This window comes from Mustela nigripes, chromosome 1 (assembly GCF_022355385.1).
Source record: "Mustela nigripes isolate SB6536 chromosome 1, MUSNIG.SB6536, whole genome shotgun sequence".
Lineage (NCBI taxonomy): Eukaryota > Metazoa > Chordata > Mammalia > Carnivora > Mustelidae > Mustela > Mustela nigripes.
Genome location: NC_081557.1, coordinates 182,097,514 through 182,114,504, shown reverse-complemented (window position 1 = coordinate 182,114,504; position 16,991 = coordinate 182,097,514). Strand labels below are relative to the sequence as shown.

Here is a 16,991-nt window from a genome sequence, read left to right as displayed (position 1 = left end):
GAACAAAAGGCTCCGTCACCCAGAATTTCACTGTATCCAGTTTATAATTTTAGTCCTGATATATAATATAGCATATAGCATATCTTAGAAACAATGTATATTTGATGAATAAATAAATAAATATTCTGAAATGTGTTTGACATTCTCCTATGGCTGAAGCTTATGATTCCTGCTCGCTAAACCCAAGTGACTAGAAAATTTAAACAAATACATTCTACATGTGTTTATATCTAATTATAAAAATTTTAGATTTTGACATTCCTGATTGCTCCACTTTTTAAAATTTAATATATGTAAATATATATATATATTCATTGTAGGAAAAATTTAAAGATGCTTATAAGCAAAACAAAGTAACTAAAAAACACCTATACTTGTACAACCCAGAAATAACCACTGCTAATCCTTTATTCTCTCTCCATTTACTATGTACATACATTCCTGCATATATTAGACTGAATCATACTTTGCTCAATCCCTAATATATTGTGTTTAATCTTAGTTTTATTAAAATATAACTTATAGACAAGTAAGCTAAACATTAGGGAGGTTAAAACATAAATGTCAAAGTTCCCTAGAAAGCCCCTAAAACCTTTCTAATATTCAGTTACTCTTGTGTTCCACTTGTGGTCATATCCTTAAATAACTTTTGTGTTTGTAAAATCTAAAATGTTACTCTCCAGGGCACCTGGGTGGCTAAGTGGGTTAAAGCCTCTGCCTTCAGCTCAGGTCATGATCCCACGGTCCTGGGATTGAGCCCGCATCCGGCTCTGCTCAGCAGGGAGCCTGCTCCCCCCCCCCCCCCTCCCGCCCCTCTGCCTGTCAAAAAAAAAAAAATCTTTAAAAAAAAAAAAAAAAGAAAAGAAAAAAAAATAAAATGTTACTCTCCAGTCATTATAGATGGGAACAAAAAAAAAAGATTTTCATGAAAATGAAAACATTTCCTGACAGTTTTGAGCCTTAAACTCATTCCTTCAAACCTGTGCTTTTTAAATTTTGACAGAAAAAAATCACAGTAACTAATGTTTAGCAACCACTTTTTTAAGAGACTATACTAAACAATTTACATGAGCTATTTTATTTTCTGGTTCTCCATAGAAGGGTTCAGTAGGTGTTAAAATCTCCAGATCATAGTCAAGAAAACTGAGGCTTAGTTTGGTTAAGAAAATCATGTGACTTGTGCAGCTCCTAAGCAACAGAGCTGAGACTCATGGATAAATAACATCATTCTCTGCCCTGTGTTCTGCTGTTACTAACCATACCCAAAAATATGTAGAGCTGTGACAAAATTGATTTTACTATAAACCTGTGCTGATTATCTCCCTACCTTTATTATGTCACTCTAGAATTTAACTGGCCTCAAATTTATGGTTTTAAATCCCCATTTTCCTTCTGGAAAAGTTGAGAATTTACCCATGTATAGTCTACAACGTGTTTCTTTATCTTCTGATTTCCTCAAGATCTTCAGTCCTTCTTCCACAACTCTGGTTGTCAGATAGTCCTCCTAGTACTGTACATGTACAGGTCTGTTGCTGACTCCATGCAGAATTGGATGGATCCACTCGAACAGTAGAACAGTCGAACAGTAGTACAACACAGCTGAGCCCTTTAACTTTTCATAACGAATTCACTAATTAGTGGATGCCTTGTATCCAGAGCACATAGATCTCTTTTCAATCAATAGCAGAGATTACCTCATTTATCTCAATTTAGAGCCATTTCCTGTAGAGCTGCTAGTTAAAGCCTGAAAAATCAATTGATATTCAGGACTGATAGTTTATGAGTCACGAGTGGGTACATATTCCTTAAGCTTTCTCTTATTGAGTCAAATCACCATAAAGTAGCATACCTACATTCTGGCTCTCCATACAAATCACTTTATAGGACTGTGACTCGAATTATGCTATTAGCTTGTCTCAAGTTTGCTATTACAAACGGCTATGTGCAGAATGAGGAGGGCACGTATTGCATGGAACACCGGGTGTGGTGCATAAACAATGAATCTTGGAACACTGGAAAAATAAAATTAAAAAAAAATAGGATAGCAAAAAAATAAAAATTAAAAATATTTTTAAAAAAGAATGATCACTGTTATTGAAGACACCGTGCATTATGTATGTTGATGTTTCTTATATAAAGACTAATATGATCAATTCCTCCCAGTGCTCAGAGCCAGAAAAAGGTTGGTCTCTTCTGACATACCAATATGCTTCTTTTCTTTCTTAGGTAATGAGGACTGCTGTACTCCTTTATATTTTTCATTTGGCCCTGACTCTTTAGTTGTCAGGAAGCTGACAGCTAAACATTTTATTCACCTGCTGTATCTTCCGATACTCTAGATTTGCTGGTATGACTAGATGCTTGGCTTTGCTCGTTACCAGCCTCATGCCTCCACACCCTCCCTCTCCTTTTTCTTTTTTTTTTGTCTTAATAAGTTTGCAGCTTTTTGTTTGGTAGTAAAGGCAATATGGGCTTAAGAGTCTGACCTCCAGGAATTTTGAGAAACAAACTCATAGTTTTTAACTGTGTGACCTTGAGCAAGCTTCATAATATTCTCTATGCCTCCCATTTTCACTATAAAATGAGGATAATAAAAACACTTGCCTCATTTGGTTGTGAACTTTTTTCAGTGATAAAGTATGTTTCAGGGGCGCCTGGGTGGCTCAGTGGGTTAAAGCCTCTGCCTTCAGCTCAGGTCATGATCCCGGAGTCCTGGGATCGAGCCCCACATCGGGCTCTCTGCTCAGCGGGGAGCCTGATTCCTCCTCTCTCTCTCTGCCTGCCTCTCTGCCTACTTGTGATCTCTGTCTGTCAAATAAATAAATAAAATCTTAAAAAAAAAAAGTATGTTTCAAATGATGTTATTAATGTGATTTTTTTCCCTTTTAAAAAATCATGGGGGTGCCTGGGTAGCTCAGTTGGTTAAGTGTCCGATTCTTGGTTTCAGCTCAGGTTGTGATCTCGAGTCGTGAGATTGAGCCCTCCATCCTCAGCATGGAGTTTGATTAAGATTCTCTCTCCCTTTCCCTCCGCCCCTCCCTGCTGCTCTCACTCTCTCATTATCTCTCTCTCTCAAATAAATAAATAAATCTTTAAAAAATAAATAAAATAAAAATAAATAAAATTAAAAATTGTGATCAAATGTAAATAACATAAAATGTAGTATCTTAACCAATTTGAAGTATACAATTTAATAGTGTTAAATACATTCATGTTATTGTGCTACCAATCTCCAGAACTCCTTACTTCTTGTAAAACTGAAATTCTATACCCATTAAACAGTAATCCATTCCCTCCTACCACTAACTGCTGGCAACCAACATTCTACCTTCCATCTCCACAAATTTAACTACTCTGAATACCTCAGATAAGTGGAACCATACAGTATTCATCTTATTGTAACGAGCTTATTTCACTAAGCGTAACATCTTCCGGGTTCATTCATGTAGTAGCATGCATGTGCTTCCTTCTTTTTCAAGGCTGAATAATATTCCATGGCATGTATATACCACATTTTGTTTATTCTTCCATTGATGGACGCGAGTTGCTTCCTCCTTTTAGCTAGTTTTTTTCATGATGAATGAAAATTTGTGAATGTTTGTGTTTTTTAAAGATTTTATTTATTTGACAGAAAGAGAACACAGTGGGGGAGCAGCAGAAGCAGGAGAGAGAGAAGCAGGCTCCCTGTTGAGCAAGGAGCCCCATGTGAGGCTGGATCCCGGGACCCTCAGATCATGACCTGAGCCGAAGGCAGACTCTTAACTAGGCCACCCAGGGGCCCACAACTTCTGGCTATTGTGAAAAATGCTGCTATAAACATGGGTGTATAAATATATTTTTGAGTCCCTGATTTTAATTCTTTGGGGTATAGACCCAGAAGTGGAATATCTGGACCATCTGGTAATTCTGTTTCTAATTTTTTGAGAATTATCATTCTGTTTTCTATAGTGTCTGCACCATTTTACGTTTGCACCAACAGTGCACAAGGGTTCTGGTTTCTTTACATTCTTGCCAATTCCTGTTATCTCCTGTTTTTGTTTCTTTAAAAAAAAATAATAACCATTCTAAGAAGTGTAAGGTGGTAGCTCATTGTGATTTTAATTGATTTCTCTAATGATTAGTGGTGTTGGGCATCTTTTCATGTGCTTTTTGGACATTTGTATGTCTTCTTTGAAGACATGTCCACTCAAATCTTTTTCCCATTTATTAATCAAGCTTTTTGTTGTTGTTTTTGAGTTGTAGGAGTTCTTTATACATTCTGGATATGAACTACCTATCAGATATATGATTTAAAAATATTTCCTTTCATTCTGTACATAGCATTTTCACTATGTTGATTGTGTCTTCTGATGCACAGGGGTTTTTTTGATGCACAGTTTTTAATTTTGATGCATAGTTTTTAATTTTGTTGTAGTCATTTTTAATACATGTGCTTTTTGTGTCATATCCAAGAAATTGTTGCCAAATCCAGTGCTCTTTAGATTTCTCCCTGTCTTCTTCTAAGAGTTCTATAGTTTTTGTTCTTATAGTTTTGATTCATTTTAGTTAATTTTTATATATAGCATAAGAGTCTAGTCTTTGTCATGTGACATTCAGTTTTACCAGTTATTTTGTTGAAAAAATTTCCCTTTCCCCACTGAATGGTCTTGACATCCTTGTTGAAATTGTTTGGCACATATGTGAAAGTTACTTCTGGGCTCTCTATTCTATCCCTTTGGTCTATCTGTCTGTCTGTATTCAAGTACAACCCTGTTTTGATTAATGTAGCTTCGTACTAAATTTTAAAATTGGGAAGTCTGAGACCTCCCACTTTGTTCTTCTTTTTCAGGATTGTTTCAGATATAGGGTGGATTTTTCTATTTCTCAAAACAAAAGAGGAGTTTTGATAGGGTTTGCATAATCTCTGCCAATCACTTTGGGTAGTATTGACATCTTAACAGTATTCAGTCCATGAACACAGGATGTTTTTCTATTTATTTGTGTTTTCTTTCTTTGCTCTCAGCAGCATTTTGTAGTTTTCAGTTTCCCTGGTTGAGTATCTCCTTAAGTATTTTCTTCTTCTTGATGATCTTGTACATCAAATTTTTAATTGTTTTCTTAATTTCCTTTTAGATTGTTCATTACTAGTGTATAAGAATAGAACACAACTGGTTTTTGTGTATCAATTTTGTGTCCTGCAACTTTGCTGTCTTGTTTATTCTTACATTTTTTGTGTATAGAATGGTTAAGGATGATTTTTTTTTAAGGCATAAGGTATTTCTAATTTTCTTTTATAATAGTTAATATGGATATAAAAGTATCCAATATATATAATTAAATGATCTTATTTCCAAATTAGTGGACCTAGCTTTTACTTATTCAACTTCTTGCTTTCAACTTAGAAAAATCCCTTTTTCTATCTCTGTCTTTCTGCTTCTCTTTTTCTTTTTTGCTGTAAACACTTTTTACAAAAATTAGTTTATTGTAGGCCTTCCCAAGACCACTTCTGTTAGGTATAATCAAATGAAATTCCTGCTCATAATCAAATGAATTTCAGCTCTGTAGTAGAGTTCAGCATATTGATAATATGAATCCGTATAATATTCTGGGCCTGCTTTTTTTTTGTTTTTTTCTCATTGTGATACACAACTATGTTGTGAGAAATTTAAATTGTGGAGCTACTCAGCCCTCTTTCATCAGTTTCTATTTTAAAAATTCAGACCAAGAGATCATAGGGACCTTTCTAAATATCATCAACTTGGTTCTAGAAGCTTAGAATTCCCCTCTGACTGTATGTAGCATGTCCTACCTCACCTCATACTTGTAGTTGACAACAGCAATCTTCTCATCAAGCTTTCTGTCTCTCTCACATCACCATCAACTCTTTCCATATTGGCCAGAATGGAATACCAGTTCTTCCAGATACCTCTTCCTTCTGAGTGACAAAATTCTCAGCCAGGTGAAGAAAACATTTACTATATATTATGCTTTTAGACTGTTTATACCTTTAGTCAATGTCTAGTTAATCCCTCATCTCTAACAATTTTGTAATCTTTTCTAAAAAAGACTTATTACAACCTCTGTCTGGTAAGATAAATTAGAACATTCCATAAAAGTATTGTTTGCTGCTTCTTTTACATTTATCCAATTCCTTTCTGTTGTGGTTCCTACCCTAAAGGGGAGAGAGCTCTTCAATTCTTTCCCTTCACTGGGTCATCTGGTGGGTTTTTTTTTGTTTGTTTGTTTATTTTTTAAAGGGACCCTCTTTCACTACTATCTTCTAGTCATGGGTATCAGAAGCCAACCCTACATTCCCTGCTTTATACTTCTCAGTATTCCCTGTTTCTGGCATAATAATTTCTATATCAGTGCCTTTGCGGAGGCTGTTCCCTCAGTGTGAAATGAGTAGTCTTTCTTTCATCTCTACCTTTTCTTCTAGGCACAAGTTACACTCTGTTTTCTCTATGCAGCATTTGTCGGTCTGCTTTGCTTGAATTTATAGAACATTTCTTTTCTGTATATGGGTCTGGCTTTTATAACCTTTCTTTGGGCTATGCATATTTGTGTCCATCCTGCCTCTTTAACAAAATCAGGGGTTGGCAAACTTTTTCTGCAAAAGGTCAGTTTGTAAATATTTTCTGCTTTGAGGGCCATATAGTCTCTATTGCAAATAGGCAGTTCTTCCAACATGAAATCAGCCATAGGCAATATGTAAACAATGAACATGGTTGTATTCCAGTTAAAATTTCTTTTATTTTTATAGACATTAAAATTTAAATTTCATGCAGTTTTCTGTCATGAAATATGTTCTTCTTATGATTATTTTTCAATCATTTGAAAATGTAAAAACCATTCTAATGTGCTAATGAGCTGTACTAAATAAAGCAAGGAGTAAACCATGTTCAGCCTGGGCTGTAGTTTGCTGACCTCTGGACTAGATTGTGAGCTGCCGAAAGGGTGGCTATATTTTATGGCTCTGTGTGCAGGTTTCAATGCTCTGTCCATCAGGAGTTGCCTCCTCAGAACAGGGGCTGGGTCTTTTTCTTCACCATACCCTCAATGGTAAGTGCAGTGCATCCAAAAGGGTTACTGAATAGAGGAATAAACATTAATTTACTTTTTCAGTCTTCTGGAAGTAAGCAGAGATCTGATAGAGTGGTCCACAAAGAGTTGGTGGGGTTAGGATGGAGGAGAAAGTGAGGAACACTGGGACTGCCTGTGAGATCAGATTTGGGTTGCCTTAATAAGGATAATTTCACATGGATGGGGACTGGAAGTGGATGGCTGAGATGGAGTGGATTGAGAGGATGGGGAGCGAGGGTTGAAGAGGTGTGGATAAGTGATAGAAATGAAGGCTTGTGCAATATTAAGAAAGAGAAGAAAACAGAGAGAGAGTTTGATACTTTAAAGTTGAACTTTATCTTTGTCCATATTTAGCTCTAATTCAACTCTAACATCAGTTATGTATTACTTCAATTAAAATTCTTTGTGGGGAATTTCAGTACATCCCAAGGAGCCTCTGAGAGAGTTAATCTTTCTTTTTCATACCCCTCTGATTCTCTACTACCCCTTCACCTATTTTGAAGAGTGCTGCACAGGCCTAGGGCTGAGGCAGCCAGGTCAGTACTACTGCTGTCCAGAGTAACATGTGTCTATATAGTATCAGGAATTGAATATGGTGACATCAGCCTCACTTCAGCCTCCAAGAGATCCTGAGACTTCTTCTATGAATCACCTAGAGTTAGAATTGGTGCGCAGCTGTGTTGCTAGCCTTCCTTAATCCCAACACCAAAGACCTGGGAGAGGGAGGGCTTATCCTCCATCTCTGTGGTTTTTGCACCATCTGAGGGCTGCTGGCTGTGACCCAAACCTTCAACCCACAGCCCAGAGAACCAGGCTCACAGGTGTGGACTATCATTCCTATTAGAGGTTTAGGTGAGTTAAAATCATCAGGACATCTTTTGGTATGCTTCTCTTTAATAGTTATAATGTTACCTTTCATTTATCATTGCGTTTTTGAATTCCAGCCATTTTGTATATAATATTGTAACATTGTTGCTTGTTTTTAAAAATTGGCATAACAACATTCCCAGACATTTGCATTAATATGTGGTAGATGCCAGGGCTGGGTTTAGATAATGCCAGGTGTGGGTCAGCATGTGGATTTCCGAATATTCATATTCTGAGTTTTTATATTTCTCAGTTTTTATGTTATCTTGAAAGTTAATGAGAGAGAACAATAACTACAAGATTTCTATCAAATGAAGGAAAGAGTTGAGGCAAAATTAGAAAAATTGGAAGTGTCTTAGTCTGTTTATGCCATCATAACAAATTACCTAGACAATGTTACTTAAACAACAAAAATTTATTTCTTCAGAGTTCTGGAGGCTAGAAAGTTCAAGATCAAGGTTTTAGCTAATTTAGTTTCTGGTGAAAACTCTCTTTGGGACTTTTAGATGACTACCTGCTCACTGTGTACTCACATGGTCTTGATGCATGCACATGAAGAGAAAGATAGATATCTCTCTTTTTCTCCTCTTGTAAGACCACTAGTTCTATTGTATTAGGGCCTCATCTCTATTTAACCTAATTACCTCTAAATATTCTGTCTCCAAATATAGTCACATTTGGGGGGGTGGTGAGGGTAGGGAGAACACAATTTAGTCCATAGCAATAAGTGTACATTATAATACTTATATTATTATTTGAATGTAAAAGATGGGAAGGCAGTGGGGGGGGGGGGAATATAATGAAACAAAATTTTCCATAAAATTTCATTACAGCTTTCTCAGTGTCTAGAGGTATCACCATGAATTGCCAAAACTTCTGTTGCAAAATGGGCAGGAGAGTACTCCAAAGCAAATTTATAAATTCTTATATTTCTGGACTTCCACCCTTGCCTGGAAGTAATGCAGGGTATCTTCTATTCCCCTGATAGAGGATGTTGATAAACGTCAACAAAAGGAGAATTAAATTAGATTTAGAGTCTTGTAACATAATACCTCCAATTTCCAGTTTTAAGGAAAAAATAATCTTTATATCAATAACTGGCCATATTTCAACTTAATGCAAAAAGATTGACATGAACACTGAGACGTTAGGGATGTTAGAATTATCTGATAAGAATTTTAGGGGCACCTGACTGGTTCAGTTAGTAGAGCATTCAATTCTTGATCTGAGGGTTGTGAGTTCAAGCCCCATGTTAGGTATAGAGATTGCTTAAAAATAAAACCTTAAAAAAAAAAAAAGAATTTTAAAGCAGCCATCATAAAAATGCTTCAACAAGCAATTATAAACACATTTTAAGCAAGCAAAAGAAAAAAAAGGAAAAAGAAGAAGTGTCAGTAATGAAATAGAAGACACATTAAAAAAAAAATGGAAATTTTAGAACCAAAAATAACACAATAACCAAAAGGCAAAACTGAGTAAATGGGCTCAACAGCAGAACAGAGAAGGGAGAGGAAAGAATCAATGTGCTTTTAGAAATGTAGAAATTATCCAATCTGAATAATAGAGAAAATACACACCCCCCCCAATAAAAAGATAAAGGAAAAAAAGGATAAAACAGAACCTCAGGAACCTGTGAGATTATAACAAAAGATTTGGCCTTCATGTTATCCCAAGTCCTGGAAGGAGAGGAGAAAGAGGTCAGGGTTGAAAAAAAAAAAAAGTGAAGTAATAATGACTGAAAATTCCCCCAATATGGCAAAAAACATAAACTTACAGATTCAATAAGCTCAGCAAATCTCAAATAAAAGAGGTCTAAAGAAATCAATATCAAGACATAACTAAACTTCTGAAAACTAAAGATAGTAAAAATAAATTTGAGAATAATGAGAGAAATGACAACTTACCTATAGGGAAAAACAATTTGAATGATAGTGAATTTTGCAGGAAGCCATAAATGACAGAAGGAAGTGGCAAAGGCTTTGTCAATGCTGAACAAAACAAAACAAAACAAAACAAACAAACAAAAAACACTAACAGCAAAAATATTATCAATTTAAAATTCTATAACCAGTAAAAATATTCTTCAAGAATGAATGAGAGATCAATACATTATCAGAGAAAAGAAAAACTAAGAGAATCAATTGTTAGCAGACCTACCTGAAAAAGAACAATTAAGGATGTTCTTTATACAGAAAGGAAAGGATAAGTAAAGGGATCTGGGAATATCAATGAGAAAGAGATTGGTAGAAGAAGGAAAAATATGAGTAAAATACAATAGATTTTTTCTTCTCCAGAGTTTCCTAAATTATTTTTGATAGTTGAAGCTAAAATTAGAATACTGACTAATGTGGTTCTAAATTTATGTACAGGCAATACTCGAGATACCACCCCACACCAATCAGAATGGCTGGAATAAACAAGTTAGGAAACAGCAAATGTTCAGGAGGATGTAGAGAAAGGGGAACCCACGTACACTGTTGGTGGGAATGCCAGCTGGTACAGCCACTCTGGAAAACAGTATAAAGGTTCCACAAGAAGTTAAAAATATAACTACCTAGGACCCAGCAATTGCACTACTAAGTATTTACCCCAAAGGCATAAATGTAGTGATCCAAAGGGGCACCTGCATCCCAATGTTTATAACAGCAATATCCACAAATAGCCAAACTATGGAGTGAGCCTAGATGTCCATTGATGGATGAATGGACAAAGATGGTGTGAAATATATACACATATATGTGTGTGTATATATATATATATATATATATATATATATATATATATATATATCAAGAGAGACAGAGAGAGAGAGGAATATTACTATATTACTCAGCAATTAGAAAAGATGAAATCTTACATCGATGTAGATGAAACTGGAGGATATAATGCTGGGTGAAATAAGTCAATCAGTGAAAGACAATTATCATATGATTCACTCATATGAGAAATATATGAAACAGCCCAGAGGATCATAGGGGAAAGGAAGGGGAAAAAAAAGGAATTGGAAGAAATCAAGAGAGAGACAAATCATGAGAGACTCTTAACTATAAGAAAGAAACTGAGTGTTGCTGGAGCGGAGGTGGGTAGGGGGATGGGGTACTGGGTGATGGGTGATTAACGAGGGAATTTGATGTGATGAGCACAGGGTATTATATACAACTGATGAATTACTGAACTCTGCATCTGAAACTAATGATATTCTGTATGTTGGCTAACTGAATTTAAATTTCAAAAAAAAAAAAAAAAAAAGCTCTGTGTCAGGACCTATCATCAAAGACCAAATATTAGAATAAAAAATGCTCCTAGTGCTCTTATTACTTAGGAAATTACAAGAATTTCAGGAGCTCTATGCCAGGAACTGGAGGCAGAGAGCTATATATATTTTCTGTTATTTTAGAATAACAAAACCCAACAAAGATAGTGCAAAAAGGGAAAGTCATGGATCAGTATCACTCATGAAGATAGACATGAAAATTCTTCAAAAAGAGTAGAATTCAACAATATGTAAACAATTATATACCGTGACAAAATAGTGTTTATTTCAGATATTCAAGGTGGGTTCAATACTCAGAAGTCAACCAACAAAATCTACATTAACAGAATGAAAGAAAACAACAACAAAAAGACATGATTATTTTAATTAGTGCAGAAAAAGTATTTGACAAAATTCAACATCAGTTATGATAAGGTCACTCAACAAATTAAGAATAGAGGGGAACATCCTCAAATTGATAAAGAACACCTACAGCTAACATCACCTTAGTGATGAAAGACTTCATAGTGAAAGACTGAATGTTTCCCCCTCTGAGACTGAGGATAAGGAAAAGATGCCCATTCTCATCACTGCCATTTAACATAGTACTGGAAGCTCCAGCCATTGCAATAAGGCAAGAAAAGGAAATTTAAGTCATACAAATCAGAAAGTAAGAAATAAAACTGCCCTTCTATTCAAATACTATGATTGTCTATGTAAGCAATCTCAAGAAATTTACAACAAAAACAACAACAAAATCTCCTAAAACTAATAAGTGAATTCAGCAACATGATAGGTTTTGAGATCTAGATACAAATAAATCGCATTTCTATAGTAATGAATACATAGAACTAAAAATTAGAAATATGATACTGTGCACAAATACTTTAAAAAGATGTACTTAAGTGCAAATCTAACAAACATATACAAGACTTATATACTGAAAACTGAAAAATTCTGAAAAGAGAAATAAAAGAAGGCCTAAATATATGGTTTGGAAGACTCAACAGAGTAATGATAATATTTTTATCAAAATCCCAGTAATGATTTTTTGTGGACATAAATAAATTTATTGTAAGATTTGAAAAGCCACAGGCCTTAGGATATCTAAAATAATTTTGAAAAAGAAGAATATAGTGGGACAAATCGCTCTCTCTGATTTGAAGACTTACATAACTACAGTATTCAAGATTGTGTGGTATTGGAGTAGACAGCCATATAGAGCAACACATGGAACAGAAAAGAAAACCTAAGATGAAAAATGTAAAATTATAAAAATTTTTAGAAAAAGACATAGAAGAAATTTGGGGGAAATAGGATTTGATGAAAAGTTATTAGATTGACATCAAAAGTATAATCAATAAAAATTGGTAAATATAACTGATTAAAAATTTAAAACTTTGATTTGTGAGAGTCCCTGTTGAAAGGATAAATAACAAGAAACAGACTAAAAGAAAATATTTGCAAACCACTTATTTGACACAAGATTGGTATCTAGAATGTAAAAAGAACCCTCAAAACTAATAGCAAATATGGTTTATTTGTGGTTTATTGTGTGGTCACAGTTCAATTAGAAAATAAGCAAAATACCTGAAAAGACATTTCACTGAAGAAAATACTAAGCAAATAAGCACATGAGATGTTCATCATTAACTATTAGGGAAATGAAAATTAAGGCTTAAGGAAATACCATTCCACCCTTATTAGAATGGCTTAAAAACTAATGGCAGTGTCAAATGGTGGTAAGCATGTGTAGAAACTGAATCTCTCCTATGTTGCTGCAGAAAATGTAAAATGGTACAGCCATGCTGGAAGGTAATTTGGAAGTTTCTTCAAAATCAAAAGATATAAACCATAGACTCAACGGTCAAACTTCTTGGCATTTCCCAGAGAAATAAATATGTTTGCTCCCACAAAAACCTGTATATGATTCTTCATAGCAGCTTTATTTACAATAGCCCCAAACTGGAAACAAGCAATGCCTCCTAAACATGAATGGTTAAACAAAAGATGATACATCCTCAGCAATAGAAAGGAGCAACTTAACAACTTGTGTGGATCGGAATAGCAATCGCATTATGCTTGAGTGCTAAAAAATACCAAAAGGTATTATAATGTGTGATTCTGTTTAAATAACCTTTTGTCAAGAGTACAGAGATGGAGGACAGATTAATAATTGGCAGGAATTTAAGCCTGGGGTGGGAGGTGGGACTTGGTATGACTACAGACGTAGTAGGAGGAAGATCATTGTGGTGATAGAATCGTTTTCTCTCCTGGTTTTGGTGATCGTTACAGGAATCTACACTTGGGATAAAATGACATAGACTTTACACACACACTGTACCTATGACAAATTCCTGGGTTTGTGTTGGACCATAATTAAATAAGATGTAATCAATGGGAGAAAGGGAGAAACTAGATAAGGGGTACGTGGGACCTGCCTGTACTATCCTTGCAATTTCCTGTGTGCTGTAATTATTATTGAAAATGCAGGCAAAAATTAAAATAATCCTATTTCGCCTTGGGTAGCTGTGGCGCCCATTACTTCGTCAGAGGAGAAGCCATGAGACCGTAGGAACCCCAATACTCGGTTTTAAATATACGCATGACCTGGGGCAGAAGAAAGTCGCTGTGCAGCACAATGTGGTGAGCCAAAGAGGTGTTTTCCAGGCCCTGAGGATGTCGGAGGCGGCGTCCGCTCCCCTGAAGCTGGGAGGGGCGTGGCGCGCCACAGAGTTCCAGCCCCTCCCTCCGCCGCCCTTGGAGCCAGTGCGGTGCGCCAGAAGGCTGGGGAGGCAGAAGCGCTGGGACTCTTGAGCGGCGTTCCAGCATTCCCCACCGCCCCAGCCCCTCACCTTAGAGAAGAGCAAGAGAACTTTCTTTGAACTGCGAATATTTTTGGTAAAGGGATAGTCTCCCAGGCTTTGACTTCCCGCCTCTTGATTGCGGGTTTGATCCCGCGCTGCTTTCCTTCTCCCGAACATCCTGGGGCGCAGCCGGAGTCCTTTAGCGCTCCAGAGTCTGGAACGGAGGCTGTCCTGGCCTCCCGAGTGTGCAGCCGCCGTCGGCCCCGTCTCCTCGCAGCCCCCACCCCGCCGCGCCTCCGTGCGCTTGTGGGGCGGTGGGTGGCCCGGCTGTAGCGGACGGCGCTCCGGGAGCACGCGGTATGCAATCACTCAACATTACGCGCGAGCAGTTTTCCCGGCTACTGCGGGACCACAACTTGACCCGCGAGCAGTTCATCGCGCGGTATGGGCTGCGGCCCCTGGTCTACACCCCGGAGCTGCCCGGGCGCGCCAAGCTGGCCTTAGTGCTCACCGGAGTGCTCATCTTTGCTCTAGCACTCTTTGGCAATTCACTGGTGGTCTACGTAGTGACCCGCAGCAAAGCCATGCGCACGGTCACCAACATCTTTATCTGCTCCTTGGCGCTCAGCGACCTGCTCATCTCCTTCTTCTGCATCCCGGTCACCATGGTCCAGAACATCTCTGACACCTGGCGGGGGGGTGAGTCCACGTTCGCACCTTCTTCCCTAATCCCCCAGCCTTCCACGGGACTCTCCCCGCCCCTTTGTTCCTTACATTTCTCTCTCTACCAAAAGAATCCAGACCTCTTTCTTAGAACTTCCTCGCCTGCGCTCACTTGGAGAGTTTTTTGGTACTTGATTTCGGTGCAACGCTTCTCTTTGTCGTTTAACGACACAGGTTTCCTTGCATTGCCCGGAGGACCACGGGGGAAAGGGAGGGAAAACTGAATGGGAAGAAATCCGAGAGGGAGACAAACCATGAGAAACTCTGGATCCCGGGAATCAAACTGAGGGATGGGGTGGGGGCCAGGTGGGAGGATGGATAACCGGGTGATGGGTATGAAGAAGGGCAGGTGTGGTGGTGAGAACTGGGTTGTTAAAAGCAACTAATGAGTCCTTGAACGCTACGTCAAAAACTAATGTACTATATGCCGGGTAATTGAACATAATAAAATAAAATTTTAAAAGACACAGGAAAATGCTAGGAAAAGTACAAGGCAGTGAGATGGGGAGTCACATTGCACACCAGTAATTTTTCCATTGCACACCAGCTCCTTTTTCCATAATTACCAGGATTTTTTTCAAGTAAAATAAAAATATTTCAAAAATAAAGATATCCATATCCACTCATCCTCCTAACTTACAGTCTCACTCCACAGATGCCTCTGTGGCTTCCAAACAGGTGTTTGTAGGTATTTGTACATCCAATTTATATAAGGACTTAAAACTAATTTTGTATATGTGTGTGTGTATAACATATTTATTATATATTATAATTGTTATGTAATTATATAGAATATATATTTAATATATCCCCTGCAAATGGATTTTATATATATATATATAAAATACATATATAAATATATTGTGTGTGTGTATAGTCATTTTTTTCAGATTGGATTAACAGAAGCAAGCAGGGAGTGTTAACACAGAAAACATATCCCCCTCTTGACTGATAAAGAAGGAGACATTGATTCCTTCTCTTTCCTTTAAAGGGGAGTGGAAATGGTAGGAAACCAGAGTTATTGAGCTGGGATCCCAGTGTAGAGGTTGAGAAACGCTCGACAGTGCACTTCCTTCCCCCAGGTAATCCAATCTTTACAGACACACAGCTACAGAGCCTGCTCCAGTCCATAAGCAGTAATGCCTTCTGTTGTCACCTGTGTTTAGTGGTGTGTCTTGGAGATGAAGCTCTGGTTGTGCCCCCATTGTCATGGATGGGTGAATTCTTGAAACCACATCAAAATTCATAGAAAGTGGCTGCAAATACAGAGAACGTGAGGGAAATTGATCATTATGCCTTCAAGCCCTGCCATTTCCATTCTTTTGCTACTTCCTTTTAATCTCACGGAGTTTCTTTTATCCTACCATTAACAAGTTGAGCTCTTCAGTTTCTTTCCCTGACATTTTTTCTTTATTAATTTACATCAGGTTTATCTTTAGTGCATCAAGAGGCTAAGATCTTTGATTCCCATCTCATCTACAATGTATTTCCAAAGTATTTCCAAAAATGCACTAACCATTAGAGAACATAGCACTGATGTGAGAGTGTCACATAATGCAGCAAGTGGCAAACCAACTTATGACTTACAGCCTTTCTTATGCACTCTGATGAAATCATTGTACTTGGACCTTTTAAAGTTGTCCTGTGCAACTAACCCCCTAAAATTAATGGGGAAAATTTTGATCATCTCATAAACCTAGTTTTTTGAGAAAAGGGCATAAGAGTTTCGATTTCTATATGTTTGTGAAGGCAGATTTATGAAGCATATATGTATGTCTGGATGATTATAGCTCTGTTTGTTAAGGTGAACATAATTTAAAAAGTGGGATGCTATACTGGGAATCCAAAGACCTGGGTTCCTATTTTGGCTCTAATACATGTTGATTTAACACATCTGGGCCTCAGTTTTTTGATAAAATATTAGGAATTCTAGATGCTTGGAAGTGAAATGAGGCAGATGTTTAGCCTCTAAGCAAATTGGGAAATCATGCCTTGGGAAGACTACAGAGTAGATCTTCCTTCCCAAGGACTTTGGTGGATGGTGTGAAAGTTTTTCTTAAACTTTCTGTTTTCCTTGCTTCCTAGTTCATGGAGCACATTTCACTTTAGCTTCTAAATGCTGAAAAAGGGTAAGGCATTGTGCATGTATTTCACACTTTAGAGTGAGGACAAAGTGTATTAGTAAAAGTGCTTTGAAAAAATTGATTATATCATGAAAGTGTAAGGTATTCATTATGTTAAGAAATGTTTAATTTTAGGTAGCTTATGTTTATCTGGGA

At 37.0% G+C, this 16,991-nt stretch overlaps 1 protein-coding gene across 1 annotated transcript in view; it reads left to right on the top strand.

Moving 5' to 3' along the window:
* Positions 1 to 14,339: 14,339 nt before the first annotated feature.
* QRFPR (pyroglutamylated RFamide peptide receptor) overlaps positions 14,340 to 16,991 on the top strand; it is a 46,229-nt gene continuing 43,577 nt past the window's right edge. Inside the window, exon 1 of the mRNA XM_059395333.1 lies at positions 14,340 to 14,688. Coding sequence (XP_059251316.1) covers positions 14,349 to 14,688 — 340 coding nt within the window. The 5' untranslated portion in view covers positions 14,340 to 14,348. The remainder of the gene's footprint in view (positions 14,689 to 16,991) is intronic.